This window comes from Heterodontus francisci, unplaced genomic scaffold, assembly GCF_036365525.1.
Source record: "Heterodontus francisci isolate sHetFra1 unplaced genomic scaffold, sHetFra1.hap1 HAP1_SCAFFOLD_405, whole genome shotgun sequence".
Classification (NCBI taxonomy): Eukaryota; Metazoa; Chordata; class Chondrichthyes; order Heterodontiformes; family Heterodontidae; genus Heterodontus; species Heterodontus francisci.
Window position 1 is genome coordinate 1,247,787 of NW_027141857.1, and position 21,733 is coordinate 1,269,519.

At 43.2% G+C, this 21,733-nt stretch overlaps 1 protein-coding gene across 1 annotated transcript in view; it reads right to left on the bottom strand.

The window, feature by feature from the left end:
* The window catches only part of LOC137365572 (E3 ubiquitin ligase RNF157-like), a 455,910-nt gene extending 442,721 nt beyond the window's left edge, over positions 1-13,189 (bottom strand). The window contains exon 1 of the mRNA XM_068027950.1: positions 13,102-13,189. Coding sequence (XP_067884051.1) covers positions 13,102-13,189 — 88 coding nt within the window. The remainder of the gene's footprint in view (positions 1-13,101) is intronic.
* Between the last annotated feature and the right edge of the window lie 8,544 nt (positions 13,190-21,733).

The following is a 21,733-nucleotide window of genomic DNA, read 5'->3' on the forward strand; positions in this document are numbered from 1 at the left end:
TCCAATTGTATCTGATCTCCCGGTTACAATTCTATCTGTTCTCCCGGTTACAATTGTATCTGATCTCCCGGTTACAATTCTATCAGATCTCCCGGTGATAATTCTATCTGATCTCCCGGTTCCAATTGTATCTGATCTCCCGGTGATAATTGTATCTGATCTCCCGGTTACAATTGTATCTGATTTCCCGGTGACAATTGTATCTGATCTCCCGGTTACAATTGTATCTGATCTCCCGGTGATAATTGTATCTGATCTCCCGGTTACAATTGTATCTGATCGCCCGGTTCCAATTGTATCTGATCTCCCGGTTACAATTGTATCTGATCTCCCGGTGATAATTGTATCTGATCTCCCGGTGATAATTGTATCTGATCTCCCGGTGACAATTGTATCTGATCTCCCGGTGATAATTCTATCTGATCTCCCGGTTCCAATTGTATCTGATCTCCCGGTGATAATTGTATCTGATCTCCCGGTTACAATTGTATCTGATCTCCCGGTGATAATTGTATCTGATCTCCCGGTTACAATTGTATCTGATCTCCCGGTGATAATTGTATCTGATCTCCCGGTTACAATTGTATCTGATCTCCCGGTTCCAATTGTATCTGATCTCCCGGTTACAATTGTATCTGATCTCCCGGTGATAATTGTATCTGATCTCCCGGTGATAATTGTATCTGATCTCCCGGTGATAATTGTATCTGATCTCCCGGTGATAATTGTATCTGATCTCCCGGTGATAATTGTATCTGATCTCCCGGAGATAATTCTGTCTGATCTCCCGGTGATAATTCTATCTGATCTCCCGGTTCCAATTGTATCTGATCTCCCGGTGATAATTGTATCTGATCTCCCGGTTACAATTGTATCTGATCTCCCGGTGATAATTGTATCTGATCTCCCGGTTACAATTGTATCTGATCTCCCGGTGATAATTGTATCTGATCTCCCGGTTACAATTGTATCTGATCGCCCGGTTCCAATTGTATCTGATCTCCCGGTTACAATTGTATCTGATCTCCCGGTGATAATTGTATCTGATCTCCCGGTGATAATTGTATCTGATCTCCCGGTGATAATTGTATCTGATCTCCCGGTGATAATTCTATCTGATCTCCCGGTTCCAATTGTATCTGATCTCCCGGTGATAATTGTATCTGATCTCCCGGTTACAATTGTATCTGATCTCCCGGTGATAATTGTATCTGATCTCCCGGTGATAATTGTATCTGATCTCCCGGTGATAATTGTATCTGATCTCCCGGTGATAATTGTATCTGATCTCCCGGTGATAATTGTTTCTGATCTCCCGGTGATAATTGTATCTGATCTCCCGGTGATAATTGTATCTGATCTCCCGGTTACAATTGTATCTGATCTCCCGGTGATAATTGTATCTGATCTCCCGGTGATAATTGTATCTGATCTCCCGGTGATAATTGTATCTGATCTCCCGGTTAAAATTGTATCTGATCTCCCGGTGATAATTGTATCTGATGTCCCGGTTACAATTGTATCTGATCTCCCGGTGATAATTCTATCTGATCTCCCGGTGATAATTGTATCTGATCTCCCGGTGATAATTGTATCTGATCTCCCGGTGATAATTCTATCTGATCTCCCGGTTCCAATTGTATCTGATCTCCAGGTGATAATTGTATCTGATCTCCCGGTGATAATTCTATCTGATCTCCCGGTTACAATTGTATCTGATCTCCCGGTGATAATTGTATATGATCTCCCGGTTACAATTGTATCTGATCTCCCGGTGATAATTGTATCTGATCTCCCGGTGATAATTGTATCTGATCTCCCGGTTACAATTGTATCTGATCTCCCGGTGATAATTCTATCTGATCTCCCGGTTACAATTGTATCTGATCTCCCGGTGATAATTGTATCTGATCTCCCGGTTACAATTGTATCTGATCTCCCGGTTCCAATTGTATCTGATCTCCCGGTTCCAATTGTATCTGATCTCCCGGTTGCAATTGTATCTGATCTCCCGGTGATAATTGTATCTGATCTCCCGGTTCCAATTGTATCTGATCTCCCGGTTACAATTGTATCTGATCTCCCGGTGATAATTCTATCTGATCTCCCGGTTACAATTGTATCTGATCTCCCGGTTACAATTGGATCTGATCTCCCGGTGATAATTGTATCTGATCTCCCGGTTACAATTGTATCTGATCTCCCGGTGACAATTGTATCTGATCTCCCGGTTACAATTGTATCTGATCTCCCGGTGATAATTGTATCTGATCTCCCGGTTACAATTGTATCTGATCTCCCGGTGATAATTGTATCTGATCTCCCGGTGACAATTGTATCTGATCTCCCGGTGATAATTGTATCTGATCTCCCGGTTACAATTGTATCTGATCTCCCGGTTACAATTGTATCTGATCTCCCGGTGATAATTGTATCTGATCTCCCGGTTACAATTGTATCTGATCTCCCGGTGATAATTGTATCAGATCTCCCGGTTACAATTGTATCTGATCTCCCGGTTACAATTGTATCTGATCTCCCGGTGATAATTCCATCTGATCTCCCGGTTACAATTGTATCTGATCTCCCGGTGATAATTGTATCTGATCTCCCGGTTACAATTGTATCTGATCTCCCGGTGATAATTGTATCTGATCTCCCGGTTACAATTGTATCTGATCTCCCGGTTACAATTGTATCTGATCTCCCGGTGATAATTGTATCTGATCTCCCGGTTACAATTGTATCTGATCTCCCGGTGATAATTGTATCTGATCTCCCGGTTACAATTGTATCTGATCTCCCGGTTACAATTGTATCTGATCTCCCGGTGATAATTCTATCTGATCTCCCGGTTACAATTGTATCTGATCTCCCGGTTACAATTGTATCTGATCTCCCGGTGATAATTGTATCTGATTTCCCGGTTACAATTGTATCTGATCTCCCGGTGATAATTGTATCTGATCTCCCGGTTACAATTGTATCTGATCTCCCGGTGATAATTCTATCTGATCACACGGTTACAATTGTATCTGATCTCCCGGTGATAATTGTATCTGATCTCCCGGTTACAATTGTATCTGATCTCCCGGTTACAATTGTATCTGATCTCACGGTTACAATTGTATCTGATCTCCCGGTGATAGTTCTATCTGATCTCCCGGTTACAATTGTATCTGATCTCCCGGTTACAATTGTATCTGATCTCCCGGTTACAATTGTATCTGATCTCCCGGTGATAATTGTATCTGATCTCCCAGTGATAATTCTATCTGATCTCCCGGTTACAATTGTATCTGATCTCCCGGTTACAATTGTATCTGATCTCCCGGTTACAATTGTATCTGATCTCCCGGTTACAATTGTATCTGATCTCCCGGTGATAATTGTATCTGATCTCCCGGTGATAATTCTATCTGATCTCCCGGTTACAGTTGTATCTGATCTCCCGGTTACAATTGTATCTGATCTCCCGGTGATAATTGTATCTGATCTCCCGGTTACAATTGTATCTGATCTCCCGGTTACAATTGTATCTGATCTCCCGGTGATAATTCTATCTGATCTCCCGGTTACAATTGTATCTGATCTCCCGGTTACAATTGTATCTGATCTCCCGGTTACAATTCTATCTGATCTCCCGGTTACAATTCTATCTGATCTCCCGGTTACAATTGTATCTGATCTCCCGGTTACAATTGTATCTGATCTCCCGGTTACAATTGTATCTGATCTCCCGGTGATAATTGTATCTGATCTCCCGGTGATAATTGTATCTGATCTCCCGGTTACAATTGTATCTGATCTCCCGGTGATAATTGTATCTGATCTCCCGGTGATAATTGTATCTGATCTCCCGGTTACAATTGTATCTGATCTCCCGGTGATAATTGTATCTGATCTCCCGGTTACAATTGTATCTGATCTCCCGGTGATAATTCTATCTGATCTCCCGGTTACAATTGTATCTGATCTCCCGGTTACAATTGTATCTGATCTCCCGGTGATAATTGTATCTGATCTCCCGGTGATAATTGTATCTGATCTCCCGGTTACAATTGTATCTGATCTCCCGGTGATAATTGTATCTGATCTCCCGGTTACAATTGTATCTGATCTCCCGGTGATAATTGTATCTGATCTCCCGGTTACAATTGTATCTGATCTCCCGGTGATAATTGTATCTGATCTCCCGGTGATAATTGTATCTGATCTCCCGGTTACAATTGTATCTGATCTCCCGGTGATAATTGTATCTGATCTCCCGGTGATAATTGTATCTGATCTCCCGGTGATAATTGTATCTGATCTCCCGGTGATAATTGTATCTGATCTCCCGGTTACAATTGTATCTGATCTCCAGGTGATAATTGTATCTGATCTCCCGGTTACAATTGTATCTGATCTCCCGGTGATAATTGTATCTGATCTCCCGGTGATAATTGTATCTGATCTCCCGGTGATAATTGTATCTGATCTCCCGGTTACAATTGTATCTGATCTCCCGGTGATAATTGTATCTGATCTCCCGGTGATAATTGTATCTGATCTCCCGGTGATAATTGTATCTGATCTCCCGGTTACAATTGTATCTGATCTCCCGGTGATAATTGTATCTGATCTCCCGGTGATAATTGTATCTGATCTCCCGGTGATAATTGTATCTGATCTCCCGGTTACAATTGTATCTGATCTCCCGGTGATAATTGTATCTGATCTCCCGGTTACAATTGTATCTGATCTCCCGGTGATAATTGTATCTGATCTCCCGGTGATAATTGTATCTGATCTCCCGGTGAGAATTGTATCTGATCTCCCGGTGATAATTGTATATGATCTCCCGGTTACAATTGTATCTGATCTCCCGGTGATAATTGTATCTGATCTCCCGGTGATAATTGTATCTGATCTCCCGGTTACAATTGTATCTGATCTCCCGGTGATAATTCTATCTGATCTCCCGGTTACAATTGTATCTGATCTCCCGGTGATAATTGTATCTGATCTCCCGGTTCCAATTGTATCTGATCTCCCGGTTCCAATTGTATCTGATCTCCCGGTTCCAATTGTATCTGATCTCCCGGTTACAATTGTATCTGATCTCCCGGTGATAATTCTATCTGATCTCCCGGTTACAATTGTATCTGATCTCCCGGTTACAATTGGATCTGATCTCCCGGTGATAATTGTATCTGATCTCCCGGTTACAATTGTATCTGATCTCCCGGTGACAATTGTATCTGATCTCCCGGTTACAATTGTATCTGATCTCCCGGTTCCAATTGTATCTGATCTCCCGGTTACAATTGTATCTGATCTCCCGGTGATAATTCTATCTGATCTCCCGGTTACAATTGTATCTGATCTCCCGGTTACAATTGTATCTGATCTCCCGGTTACAATTGTATCTGATCTCCCGGTGATAATTCTATCTGATCTCCCGGTTACAATTGTATCTGATCTCCCGGTTACAATTGGATCTGATCTCCCGGTGATAATTGTATCTGATCTCCCGGTTACAATTGTATCTGATCTCCCGGTGACAATTGTATCTGATCTCCCGGTTCCAATTGTATCTGATCTCCCGGTTCCAATTGTATCTGATCTCCCGGTTACAATTGTATCTGATCTCCCGGTGATAATTCTATCTGATCTCCCGGTTACAATTGTATCTGATCTCCCGGTTACAATTGGATCTGATCTCCCGGTGATAATTGTATCTGATCTCCCGGTTACAATTGTATCTGATCTCCCGGTGACAATTGTATCTGATCTCCCGGTTACAATTGTATCTGATCTCCCGGTGATAATTGTATCTGATCTCCCGGTTACAATTGTATCTGATCTCCCGGTGATAATTGTATCTGATCTCCCGGTGACAATTGTATCTGATCTCCCGGTGATAATTGTATCTGATCTCCCGGTTACAATTGTATCTGATCTCCCGGTTACAATTGTATCTGATCTCCCGGTGATAATTGTATCTGATCTCCCAGTTACAATTGTATCTGATCTCCCGGTGATAATTGTATCTGATCTCCCGGTTACAATTGTATCTGATCTCCCGGTTACAATTGTATCTGATCTCCCGGTGATAATTCCATCTGATCTCCCGGTTACAATTGTATCTGATCTCCCGGTGATAATTGTATCTGATCTCCCGGTTACAATTGTATCTGATCTCCCGGTTACAATTGTATCTGATCTCCCGGTTACAATTGTATCTGATCTCCCGGTGATAATTGTATCTGATCTCCCGGTTACAATTGTATCTGATCTCCCGGTGATAATTGTATCTGATCTCCCGGTTACAATTGTATCTGATCTCCCGGTTACAATTGTATCTGATCTCCCGGTTACAACTGTATCTGATCTCCCTGTGATAATTCTATCTGATCTCCCGGTTACAATTGTATCTGATCTCCCGGTTACAATTGTATCTGATCTCCCGGTGATAATTGTATCTGATCTCCCGGTTACAATTGTATCTGATCTCCCGGTGATAATTCTATCTGATCACCCGGTTACAATTGTATCTGATCTCCCGGTGATAATTGTATCTGATCTCCCGGTTACAATTGTATCTGATCTCCCGGTTGCAATTGTATCTGATCTCACGGTTACAATTGTATCTGATCTCCCGGTGATAGTTCTATCTGATCTCCCGGTTACAATTGTATCTGATCTCCCGGTTAAAATTGTATCTGATCTCCCGGTTACAATTGTATCTGATCTCCCGGTGATAATTGTATCTGATCTCCCGGTGATAATTCTATCTGATCTCCCGGTTACAATTGTATCTGATCTCCCGGTTACAATTGTATCTGATCTCCCGGTTACAATTGTATCTGATCTCCCGGTTACAATTGTATCTGATCTCCCGGTGATAATTGTATCTGATCTCCCGGTGATAATTCTATCTGATCTCCCGGTTACAATTGTATCTGATCTCCCGGTTACAATTGTATCTGATCTCCCGGTGATAATTGTATCTGATCTCCCGGTTACAATTGTATCTGATCTCCCGGTTACAATTGTATCTGATCTCCCGGTGATAATTGTATCTGATCTCCCGGTTACAATTGTATCTGATCTCCCGGTTACAATTGTATCTGATCTCCCGGTGATAATTCTATCTGATCTCCCGGTTACAATTCTATCTGATCTCCCGGTTACAATTGTATCTGATCTCCCGGTTACAATTGTATCTGATCTCCCGGTTACAATTGTATCTGATCTCCCGGTGATAATTGTATCTGATCTCCCGGTGATAATTGTATCTGATCTCCCGGTTACAATTGTATCTGATCTCCCGGTGATAATTGTATCTGATCTCCCGGTGATAATTGTATCTGATCTCCCGGTTACAATTGTATCTGATCTCCCGGTGATAATTGTATCTGATCTCCCGGTTACAATTGTATCTGATCTCCCGGTGATAATTCTATCTGATCTCCCGGTTACAATTGTATCTGATCTCACGGTTACAATTGTATCTGATCTCCCGGTGATAATTGTATCTGATCTCCCGGTGATAATTGTATCTGATCTCCCGGTTACAATTGTATCTGATCTCCCGGTGATAATTGTATCTGATCTCCCGGTTACAATTGTATCTGATCTCCCGGTGATAATTGTATCTGATCTCCCGGTTACAATTGTATCTGATCTCCCGGTGATAATTGTATCTGATCTCCCGGTGATAATTGTATCTGATCTCCCGGTTACAATTGTATCTGATCTCCCGGTGATAATTGTATCTGATCTCCCGGTGATAATTGTATCTGATCTCCCGGTGATAATTGTATCTGATCTCCCGGTTACAATTGTATCTGATCTCCCGGTGATAATTGTATCTGATCTCCAGGTTACAATTGTATCTGATCTCCCGGTGATAATTGTATCTGATCTCCCGGTGATAATTGTATCTGATCTCCCGGTGATAATTGTATCTGATCTCCCGGTTACAATTGTATCTGATCTCCCGGTGATAATTGTATCTGATCTCCCGGTGATAATTGTATCTGAACTCCCGGTGATAATTGTATCTGATCTCCCGGTGATAATTGTATCTGATCTCCCGGTTACAATTGTATCTGATCTCCCGGTGATAATTGTATCTGATCTCCCGGTGATAATTGTATCTGATCTCCCGGTTACAATTGTATCTGATCTCCCGGTGATAATTGTATCTGATCTCCCGGTTACAATTGTATCTGATCTCCCGGTGATAATTGTATCTGATCTCCCGGTGATAATTGTATCTGATCTCCCGGTGAGAATTGTATCTGATCTCCCGGTTACAATTGTATCTGATCTCCCGGTTACAATTGTATCTGATCTCCCGGTGATAATTGTATCTGATCTCCCGGTTACAATTGTATCTGATCTCCCGGTTACAATTGTATCTGATCTCCCGGTGATAATTGTATCTGATCTCCCGGTGATAATTGTATCTGATCTCCTGGTTACAATTGTATCTGATCTCCCGGTTACAATTGTATCTGATCTCCCGGTGATAATTGTATCTGATCTCCCGGTGATAATTCTATCTGATCTCCCGGTTACAATTGTATCTGATCTCCCGGTGATAATTGTATCTGATCTCCCGGTGATAATTGTATCTGATCTCCTGGTTACAATTGTATCTGATCTCCCGGTGATAATTGTATCTGATCTCCCGGTTACAATTGTATCTGATCTCCCGGTGATAATTCTATCTGATCTCCCGGTTACAATTGTATCTGATCTCCCGGTGATAATTGTATCTGATCTCCCGGTGATAATTCGATCTGATCTCCCGGTTACAATTGGATCTGATGTCCCGGTTACAATTGTATCTGATCTCCCGGTGATAATTGTATCTGATCTCCCGGTGATAATTGTATCTGATCTCCCGGTGACAATTGTATCTGATCTCCCGGTTACAATTGTATCTGATCTCCCGGTTACAATTGTATCTGATCTCCCGGTGATAATTGTATCTGATCTCCCGGTTACAATTGTATCTGATCTCCCGGTTACAATTGTATCTGATCTCCCGGTTACAATTGTATCTGATCTCCCGGTTATAATTGTATCTGATCTCCCGGTGATAATTGTATCTGATCTCCCGGTTACAATTGTATCTGATCTCCCGGTTACAATTGTATCTGATCTCCCGGTTATAATTGTATCTGATCTCCCGGTTACAATTGTATCTGATCTCCCGGTTACAATTGTATCTGATCTCCCGGTTACAATTGTATCTGATCTCCCGGTTATAATTGTATCTGATCTCCCGGTTACAATTGTATCTGATCTCCCGGTTACAATTGTATCAGATCTCCCGGTTACAATTGTATCTGATCTCCCGGTTACAATTTTATCTGATCTCCCGGTGATAATTGTATCTGATCTCCCGGTGATAATTGTATCTGATCTCCCAGTTACAATTGTATCTGATCTCCCAGTTACAATTGTATCTGATCTCCCGGTGATAATTGTATCTGATCTCCCGGTGATAATTGTATCTGATCTCCCGGTTATAATTGTATCTGATCTCCCGGTGATAATTGTATCAGATCTCCCGATTACAATTGTATCTGATCTCCCGGTTACAATTGTATCTGATCTCCCGGTGATAATTGTATCTGATCTCCAGGTTACAATTGTATCTGATCTCCCGGTGATAATTGTATCTGATCTCCCGGTTACAATTGTATCTGATCTCCCGGTGATAATTCTATCTGATCTCCCGGTTACAATTGTATCTGATCTCCCGGTTATAATTGTATCTGATCTCCCGGTTACAATTCTATCTGATCTCCCGGTGATAATTCTATCTGATCTCCCGGTGATAATTCTATCTGATCTCACGGTTACAATTGTATCTGATCTCCCGGTGATAATTGTATCTGATCTCCCGGTTACAATTGTATCTGATCTCCCGGTTACAATTGTATCTGATCTCCTGGTGATAATTGTATCTGATCTCCCGGTTACAATTGTATCTGATCTCCCGGTGATAATTGTATCTGATCTCCCGGTTACAATTCTATCTGATCTCCCGGTGATAATTCTATCTGATCTCCCGGTGATAATTCTATCTGATCTCACGGTTACAATTGTATCTGATCTCCCGGTGATAATTGTATCTGATCTCCCGGTTACAATTGTATCTGATCTCCCGGTTACAATTGTATCTGATCTCCCGGTGATAATTGTATCTGATCTCCCGGTTACAATTGTATCTGATCTCCCGGTTACAATTGTATCTGATCTCCTGGTGATAATTGTATCTGATCTCCCGGTGATAATTGTATCTGATCTCCCGGTGACAATTGTATCTGATCTCCCGGTTACAATTGTATCTGATCTCCCGGTGATAATTGTATCTGATCTCCCGGTGATAATTGTATCTGATCTCCCGGTTACAATTCTATCTGATCTCCCGGTGATAATTGTATCTGATCTCCCGGTGATAATTGTATCTAATCTCCCGGTTACAATTGTATCTGATCTCCCGGTTACAATTGTATCTGATCTCCCGGTTACAATTGTATCTGATCTCCCGGTGATAATTGTATCTGATCTCCCGGTTACAATTCTATCTGATCTCCCGGTGATAATTGTATCTGATCTCCCGGTTACAATTGTATCTGATCTCCCCGTGATAATTGTATCTGATCTCCCGGTTACAATTGTATCTGATCTCCCGGTGATAATTGTATCTGATCTCCCGGTTACAATTGTATCTGATCTCCCGGTGATAATTGTATCTGATCTCCCGGTGATAATTGTATCTGATCTCCCGGTTACAATTCTATCTGATCTCCCGGTGATAATTGTATCTGATCTCCCGGTTACAATTGTATCTGATCTCCCGGTGATAATTGTATCTGATCTCCCGGTTACAATTCTATCTGATCTCCCGGTGATAATTGTATCTGATCTCCCGGTGATAATTGTATCTGATCTCCCGGTTACAATTCTATCTGATCTCCCGGTGATAATTGTATCTGATCTCCCGGTGATAATTGTATCTGATCTCCCGGTGATAATTGTATCTGATCTCCCGGTGATAATTGTATCTGATCTCCCGGTTACAATTCTATCTGATCTCCCGGTGATAATTGTATCTGATCTCCCGGTGATAATTGTATCTGATCTCCCGGTGATAATTGTATCTGATCTCCCGGTTACAATTGTATCTGATCTCCCGGTTACAATTGTATCTGATCTCCCGGTGATAATTGTATCTGATCTCCCGGTGATAATTGTATCTGATCTCCCGGTTACAATTGTATCTGATCTCCCGGTGATAATTGTATCTGATCTCCCGGTTACAATTGTATCTGATCTCCCGGTGATAATTGTATCTGATCTCCCGGTGATAATTGTATCTGATCTCCCGGTTACAATTGTATCTGATCTCCCGGTGATAATTGTATCTGATCTCCCGGTTACAATTCTATCTGATCTCCCGGTGATAATTGTATCTGATCTCCCGGTGATAATTGTATCTGATCTCCCGGTGATAATTGTATCTGATCTCCCGGTTACAATTGTATCTGATCTCCCGGTGATAATTGTATCTGATCTCCCGGTGATAATTGTATCTGATCTCCCGGTTACAATTGTATCTGATCTCCCGGTGATAATTGTATCTGATCTCCCGGTGATAATTGTATCTGATCTCCCGGTGATAATTGTATCTGATCTCCCGGTTGCAATTGTATCTGATCTCCCGGTTACAATTGTATCTGATCTCCCGGTGATAATTGTATCTGATCTCCCGGTTACAATTGTATCTGATCTCCCGGTGATAATTGTATCTGATCTCCCGGTGATAATTGTATCTGATCTCCCGGTTACAATTGTATCTGATCTCCCGGTGATAATTCTATCTGATCTCCCGGTTACAATTGTATCTGATCTCCCGGTGATAATTGTATCTGATCTCCCGGTGATAATTGTATCTGATCTCCCGGTGATAATTGTATCTGATCTCCCGGTGATAATTCTATCTGATCTCCCGGTGATAATTGTATCTGATCTCCCGGTGATAATTGTATCTGATCTCCCGGTGATAATTGTATCTGATCTCCCGGTGATAATTCTATCTGATCTCCCGGTGATAATTGTATCTGATCTCCCGGTTACAATTGTATCTAATCTCCCGGTGATAATTCTATCTGATCTCCCGGTGATAATTGTATCTGATCTCCCGGTTACAATTGTATCTAATCTCCCGGTGATAATTGTATCTGATCTCCCGGTTACAATTGTATCTGATCTCCCGGTTACAATTGTATCTAATCTCCCGGTGATAATTCTATCTGATCTCCCGGTGATAATTGTATCTGATCTCCCGGTTACAATTGTATCTGATCTCCCGGTTACAATTGTATCTGATCTCCCGGTGATAATTCTATCTGATCTCCCGGTGATAATTGTATCTGATCTCCCGGTTACAATTGTATCTAATCTCCCGGTGATAATTCTATCTGATCTCCCGGTGATAATTGTATCTGATCCCCCGGTGATAATTCTATCTGATCTCCCGGTGATAATTGTATCTGATCTCCCGGTTACAATTGTATCTGATCCCCCGGTGATAATTCTATCTGATCTCCCGGTGATAATTGTATCTGATCTCCCGGTTACAATTGTATCTGATCCCCCGGTGATAATTCTATCTGATCCCCCGGTGATAATTGTATCTGATCTCCCGGTGATAATTGTATCTGATCTCCCGGTGATAATTGTATCTGATCTCCCGGTGATAATTGTATCTGATCTCCCGGTGATAATTCTATCTGATCTCCCGGTGATAATTGTATCTGATCTCCCGGTTACAATTGTATCTGATCCCCCGGTGATAATTCTATCTGATCTCCCGGTTACAATTGTATCTGATCTCCCGGTTACAATTGTATCTGATCTCCCGGTTACAATTGTATCTGATCTCCCGGTGATAATTGTATCTGATCTCCCGGTTACAATTCTATCTGATCTCCCGGTTACAATTGTATCTGATCTCCCGGTGATAATTCTTTCTGATCTCTATTCATTCCCCTTTCCCGGGAGAAGCCCCGAGGCCCCGCTCTCTCTTACCGGATTTCGGGGGGTATCTGTACACCGAGCCCGGCGGGATGTCCAGCTCCTCCACCCCCGGGTCCTGGCGGCTGCTCAAGGCGCCCATCACCGACCCCGGAGCCGAATCACAAACTGCAAACGCGCTCCGATATCCGGATCCGGATCTCAATCCGCTTTCAGCCAGGTATCCGCAAAGCGCGTTCCCGAGTCCGCGGCCGCGGCGCGTCCCCGCCACGCACTTTCATCCCCAAAAAATTCACCCCAAACTAATTTCCATCTGGCTCTGGGTGGAAAAGGACAAGGTCACCCCCTCCCCCAGCCCTTCCAGCGGGGGAATTCCTGCAACAATATCAGCACCAAACCCCCAGCTTCAGCTCATTACCCAGAGACAGACAGCAATCTTCCCATATTCCTGGGAATTGCAGCATCAATCGGCAAAACATCAGCAATTGCCCAGAAAAACATCAGCAATTCCCCAGCAAAACATCAGCAATTCCCCAGCAAAACATCAGCAATTCCCCAGCAAAACATCAGCAATTCCCCAGAAAAACATCAGCAATTCCCCAGCAACACATCAGCAATTCCCCAGCAAAACATCAGCAATTCCCCAGCAAAACATCAGCAATTCCCCAGAAAAACATCAGCAATTCCCCAGCAACACATCAGCAATTCCCCAGCAAAACATCAGCAATTCCCCAGCAAAACATCAGCAATTCCCCAGAAAAACATCAGCAATTCCCCAGCAAAACATCAGCAATTCCCCAGAAAAACATCAGCAATTCCCCAGCAACACATCAGCAATTCCCCAGCAAAACATCAGCAATTCCCCAGAAAAACATCAGCAATTCCCCAGAAAAACATCAGCATTTCCCCAGAAAAACATCAGCAATTCCCCAGCAACACATCAGCAATTCCCCAGAAAAACATCAGCAATTCCCCAGCAACACATCAGCAATTCCCCAGCAAAACATCAGCAATTCCCCAGAAAAACATCAGCAATTCCCCAGAAAAAAATCAGCAATTCCCCAGCAACACATCAGCAATTCCCCAGCAAAACATCAGCAATTCCCCAGAAAAACATCAGCAATTCCCCAGCAACACAACAGCAATTCCCCAGAAAAACATCAGCAATTCCCCAGAAAGACATCAGCAATTCCCCAGCAAAACATCAGCAATTCCCCAGAAAAACATCAGCAATTCCCCAGAAAAACATCAGCAATTCCCCAGCAACACAACAGCAATTCCCCAGAAAAACATCAGCAATTCCCCAGCAATGCATCAGGAATTCCCCAGCAAAACATCAGCAATTCCCCAGAAAAACATCACAATTCCCCAGAAAAACATCAGCAATTCCCCAGAAAGACATCAGCAATTCCCCAGAAAAACATCAGCAATTCCCCAGAAAGACATCAGCAATTCCCCAGAAAAACATCAGCAATTCCCCAGAAAGACATCAGCAATTCCCCAGAAAAACATCAGCAATTCCCCAGAAAGACATCAGCAATTCCCCAGAAAAACATCAGCAATTCCCCAGAAAGACATCAGCAATTCCCCAGAAAAACATCAGCAATTCCCCAGAAAAACATCAGCAATTCCCCAGCAACACATCAGCAATTCCCCAGCAACACATCAGCAATTCCCCAGAAAAACATCAGCAATTCCCCAGAGAGACATCAGCAATTCCCCAGCAAAACATCAGCAATTCCCCAGAAAAACTTCAGCAATTCCCCAGCAACACATCAGCAATTCCCCAGCAACACATCAGCAATTCCCCAGAAAAACATCAGCAATTCCCCAGCAACACATCAGCAATTCCCCAGCAAAACTTCAGCAATTCCCCAGCAAAACATCAGCAATTCCCCAGCAAAACATCAGCAATTCCCCAGCAAAACATCAGCAATTCCCCAAAAAAACATCAGCAATTCCCCAGAAAAACATCAGCAATTCCCCAGCAACACATCAGCAATTCCCCAGAAAAACATCAGCAATTCCCCAGCAACACACCAGCAATTCCCCAGCAAAACATCAGCAATTCCGCAGCAAAACATCAGCAATTCCCCAGCAAAACATCAGCAATTCCCCAGCAAAACATCAGCAATTCCCCAGCAACACAACAGCAATTCCCCAGCAAAACATCAGCAATTCCCCAGAAAAACATCAGCAATTCCCCAGCAAAACATCAGCAATTCCCTTGCAAAACATCAGCAATTCCCCAGAAAAACATCAGCAATTCCCCAGAAAAACTTCAGCAATTCCCCAGCAAAACATCAGCAATTCCCCAGAAAAACATCAGCAATTCCCCAGAAAAACATCAGCAATTCCCCAGCAATGCATCAGGAATTCCCCAGCAACACATCAGCAATTCCCCAGCAACACATCAGCAATTCCCCAGAAAAACATCAGCAATTCCCCAGCAACACATCAGCAAATCCCCAGCAACACATCAGCAATTCCCCAGCAACACATCAGCAATTCCCCAGAAAAACATCAGCAATTCCCCAGAAAGACATCAGCAATTCCCCAGGAAAACATCAGCAATTCCCCAGAAAAACATCAGCAATTCCCCAGCAACACATCAGCAATTCCCCAAAAAAACATCAGCAATTCCCCAGAAAAACATCAGCAATTCCCCAGAAAAACATCAGCAATTCCCCAGCAACACATCAGCAATTCCCCAGAAAAACATCAGCAATTCCCCAGAAAAACATCAGCAATTCCCCAGCAACACATCAGCAATTCCCCAGCAAAACATCAGCAATTCCCCAGCAAAACATCAGCAATTCCCCAGCAAAACATCAGCAATTCCCCATGAAAACATGAGCAATTCCCCAGCAAAACATCAGCAATTCCCCAGCAACACATCAGCAATTCCCCAGCAAAACATCAGCAATTCCCCAGCAAAACATGAGCAATTCCCCAGCAAAACATCAGCAATTCCCCAGCAACACATCAGCAATTCCCCAGCAACACATCAGCAATTCCCCAGCAACAAATCAGCAATTCCCCAGAAACACATCAGCAATTCCCCAGCAACACATCAGCAATTCCCCAGAAAAACATCAGCAATTCCCCAGCAAAACATCAGCAATTCCCCAGCAAAACATCAGCAATTCCCCAGCAACACATCAGCAATTCCCCAGCAAAACATCAGCAATTCCCCTGCAAAACATCAGCAATTCCCCTGCAAAACATCAGCAATTCCCCAGAAAAACATCAGCAATTCCCCAGCAAAACATCAGCAATTCCCCAGCAAAACATCAGCAATTCCCCTGCAAAACATCAGCAATTCCCCAGAAAAACATCAGCAATTCCCCAGAAAAACATCAGCAATTCCCCAGAAAAACATCAGCAATTCCCCAGAAAAACTTCAGCAATTCCCCAGCAAAACATCAGCAATTCCCCAGAAAAACATCAGCAATTCCCCAGAAAAACATCAGCAATTCCCCAGCAATGCATCAGGAATTCCCCAGCAACACATCAGCAAGTCCCCAGCAAAACATCAGCAATTCCCCAGCAACACATCAGCAATTCCCCAGAAAAACATCAGCAATTCCCCAGAAAAACATCAGCAATTCCCCAGAAAAACATCACAATTCCCCAGAAAAACATCACAATTCTCCAGAAAAACATCAGCAATTCCCCAGCAAAACATCAGCAATTCCCCAGAAAAACATCAGCAATTCCCCAGAAAAACATCAGCAATTCCCCAGCAATGCATCAGGAATTCCCCAGCAACACATCAGCAAGTCCCCAGCAAAACATCAGCAATTCCCCAGCAACACATCAGCAATTCCCCAGAAAAACATCAGCAATTCCCCAGAAAAACATCACAATTCCCCAGAAAAACATCACAATTCCCCAGAAAAACATCACAATTCTCCAGAAAAACATTAGCAATTCCCCAGCAAAACATCAGCAATTCCCCAGAAAAACATCAGCAATTCCCCAGCAATGCATCAGGAATTCCCCAGCAAAACATCAGCAATTCCCCAGAAAAACATCACAATTCCCCAGAAAAACATCAGCAATTCCCCAGAAAAACATCAGCAATTCCCCAGCAACACATCAGCAATTCCCCAGAAAAACATCAGCAATTCCCCAGCAACACATCAGCAATTCCCCAGCAACACATCAGCAATTCCCCAGAAAAACATCAGCAATTCCCCAGCAAAACATCAGCAATTCCCCAGCAAAACATCAGCAATTCCCCAGCAACACATCAGCAATTCCCCAGCAACACATCAGCAATTTCCCAGCAAAACATCAGCAATTCCCCAGCAACACATCAGCAATTCCCCAGCAACAAATCAGCAATTCCCCAGCAACACATCAGCAATTCCCCAGCAAAACATCAGCAATTCCCCAGCAAAACATCAGCAATTCCCCAGCAACGCATCAGCAATTCCCCAGCAAAACATCAGCAATTCCCCAGAAAAACATCAGCAATTCCCCAGCAACAGATCAGCAATTCCCCAGCAAAACATCAGCAATTCCCCAGAAAAACATCAGCAATTCCCCAGCAACACATCAGCAATTCCCCAGCAAAACTTCAGCAATTCCCCAGAAAAACATCAGCAATTCCCCAGCAACAAATCAGCAATTCCCCAGAAAAACATCAGCAATTCCCAAGGAAAACATCAGCAATTCCCCAGCAACACATCAGAAATTCCCCAGCAACACAACAGAAATTCCCCATCAAAACATCAGCAATTCCCCAGCAAAAATCAGCAATTCCCCAGCAAAACATCAGCAATTCCCCAGCAAAACATCAGCAATTCCCCAGCAAAACATCAGCAATTCCCCAGCAAAACATCAGCAATTCCCCAGCAACACAACAGCAATTCCCCAGCAAAACATCAGCAATTCCCCAGCAAAACATCAGCAATTCCCCAGCAAAACATCAGCAATTCCCCAGCAAAACATCAGCAATTCCCCAGCAAAACATCAGCAATTCCCCAGCAAAACATCAGCAATTCCCCTGCAAAACATCAGCAATTCCCCAGAAAAACATCAGCAATTCCCCAGAAAAACATCAGCAATTCCCCAGAAAAACTTCAGCAATTCCCCAGCAAAACATCAGCAATTCCCCAGCAAAACATCAGCAATTCCCCAGAAAAACATCAGCAATTCCCCAGAAAAACATCAGCAATTCCCCAGCAATGCATCAGGAATTCCCCAGCAACACATCAGCAAGTCCCCAGCAAAACATCAGCAATTCCCCAGCAACACATCAGCAATTCCCCAGAAAAACATCAGCAATTCCCCAGAAAAACATCTGCAATTCCCCAGAAAAACATCACAATTCCCCAGAAAAACATCACAATTCTCCAGAAAAACATCAGCAATTCCCCAGCAAAACATCAGCAATTCCCCAGAAAAACATCAGCAATTCCCCAGAAAAACATCAGCAATTCCCCAGCAATGCATCAGGAATTCCCCAGCAACACATCAGCAAGTCCCCAGCAAAACATCAGCAATTCCCCAGCAACACATCAGCAATTCCCCAGAAAAACATCAGCAATTCCCCAGAAAAACATCACAATTCCCCAGAAAAACATCACAATTCTCCAGAAAAACATCAGCAATTCCCCAGCAAAACATCAGCAATTCCCCAGAAAAACATCAGCAATTCCCCAGAAAAACATCAGCAATTCCCCAGCAAAACATCAGCAATTCCCCAGCAATGCATCAGGAATTCCCCAGCAAAACATCAGCAATTCCCCAGAAAAACATCACAATTCCCCAGAAAAACATCAGCAATTCCCCAGAAAAACATCAGCAATTCCCCAGCAACACATCAGCAATTCCCCAGAAAAACATCAGCAATTCCCCAGCAAAACATCAGCAATTCCCCAGAAAAACATCAGCAATTCCCCAGCAACACATCAGCAATTCCCCAGAAAAACATCAGCAATTCCCCAGCAACACATCAGCAATTCCCCAGAAAAACATCAGCAATTCCCCAGCAAAACATCAGCAATTCCCCAGCAAAACATCAGCAATTCCCCAGCAAAACATCAGCAATTCCCCAGAAAAACATCAGCAATTCCCCAGCAACACATCAGCAATTTCCCAGCAAAACATCAGCAATTCCCCAGCAACACATCAGCAATTCCCCAGCAACAAATCAGCAATTCCCCAGCAACACATCAGCAATTCCCCAGCAAAACATCAGCAATTCCCCAGCAAAACATCAGCAATTCCCCAGCAACGCATCAGCAATTCCCCAGCAAAACATCAGCAATTCCCCAGAAAAACATCAGCAATTCCCCAGCAACAGATCAGCAATTCCCCAGCAAAACATCAGCAATTCCCCAGAAAAACATCAGCAATTCCCCAGCAACACATCAGCAATTCCCCAGCAAAACTTCAGCAATTCCCCAGAAAAACATCAGCAATTCCCCAGCAACAAATCAGCAATTCCCCAGAAAAACATCAGCAATTCCCAAGGAAAACATCAGCAATTCCCCAGCAACACATCAGAAATTCCCCAGCAACACAACAGAAATTCCCCATCAAAACATCAGCAATTCCCCAGCAAAAATCAGCAATTCCCCAGCAAAACATCAGCAATTCCCCAGCAAAACATCAGCAATTCCCCAGCAAAACATCAGCAATTCCCCAGCAAAACATCAGCAATTCCCCAGCAACACAACAGCAATTCCCCAGCAAAACATCAGCAATTCCCCAGCAAAACATCAGCAATTCCCCAGCAAAACATCAGCAATTCCCCAGCAAAACATCAGCAATTCCCCAGCAAAACATCAGCAATTCCCCAGCAAAACATCAGCAATTCCCCTGCAAAACATCAGCAATTCCCCAGAAAAACATCAGCAATTCCCCAGAAAAACATCAGCAATTCCCCAGAAAAACTTCAGCAATTCCCCAGCAAAACATCAGCAATTCCCCAGCAAAACATCAGCAATTCCCCAGAAAAACATCAGCAATTCCCCAGAAAAACATCAGCAATTCCCCAGCAATGCATCAGGAATTCCCCAGCAACACATCAGCAAGTCCCCAGCAAAACATCAGCAATTCCCCAGCAACACATCAGCAATTCCCCAGAAAAACATCAGCAATTCCCCAGAAAAACATCTGCAATTCCCCAGAAAAACATCACAATTCCCCAGAAAAACATCACAATTCTCCAGAAAAACATCAGCAATTCCCCAGCAAAACATCAGCAATTCCCCAGAAAAACATCAGCAATTCCCCAGAAAAACATCAGCAATTCCCCAGCAATGCATCAGGAATTCCCCAGCAACACATCAGCAAGTCCCCAGCAAAACATCAGCAATTCCCCAGCAACACATCAGCAATTCCCCAGAAAAACATCAGCAATTCCCCAGAAAAACATCACAATTCCCCAGAAAAACATCACAATTCTCCAGAAAAACATCAGCAATTCCCCAGCAAAACATCAGCAATTCCCCAGAAAAACATCAGCAATTCCCCAGAAAAACATCAGCAATTCCCCAGCAAAACATCAGCAATTCCCCAGCAATGCATCAGGAATTCCCCAGCAAAACATCAGCAATTCCCCAGAAAAACATCACAATTCCCCAGAAAAACATCAGCAATTCCCCAGAAAAACATCAGCAATTCCCCAGCAACACATCAGCAATTCCCCAGAAAAACATCAGCAATTCCCCAGCAAAACATCAGCAATTCCCCAGAAAAACATCAGCAATTCCCCAGCAACACATCAGCAATTCCCCAGAAAAACATCAGCAATTCCCCAGCAACACATCAGCAATTCCCCAGAAAAACATCAGCAATTCCCCAGCAAAACATCAGCAATTCCCCAGCAAAACATCAGCAATTCCCCAGCAAAACATCAGCAATTCCCCAGAAAAACATCAGCAATTCCCCAGCAACACATCAGCAATTCCCCAGCAAAACTTCAGCAATTCCCCAGCAAAACATCAGCAATTCCCCAGCAACACATCAGCAATTCCCCAGCAACACATCAGCAATTTCCCAGCAAAACATCAGCAATTCCCCAGCAACACATCAGCAATTCCCCAGCAACAAATCAGCAATTCCCCAGCAACACATCAGCAATTCCCCAGCAAAACATCAGCAATTCCCCAGCAAAACATCAGCAATTCCCCAGCAACGCATCAGCAATTCCCCAGCAAAACATCAGCAATTCCCCAGAAAAACATCAGCAATTCCCCAGCAACACATCAGCAATTCCCCAGCAAAACATCAGCAATTCCCCAGCAAAACAACAGCAATTCCCCAGCAACACATCAGCAATTCCCCAGCAAAACATCAGCAATTCCCCAGAAAAACATCAGCAATTCCCCAGCAAAACATCAGCAATTCCCCAGAAAAACATCAGCAATTCCAAAGGAAAACATCAGCAATTCCCCAGCAACACATCAGCAATTCCCCAGCAACACAACAGAAATTCCCCATCAAAACATCAGCAATTCCCCAGCAAAACATCAGCAATTCCCCAGCAAAACATCAGCAATTCCCCAGCAAAACATCAGCAATTCCGCAGCAATACAACAGCAATTCCCCAGCAAAACATCAGCAATTCCCCAGATAAACATCAGCAATTCCCCAGGAAAACATCAGCAATTCCCCAGCAAAACATCAGCAATTCCCCAGAAAAACATCAGCAATTCCCCAGCACAAC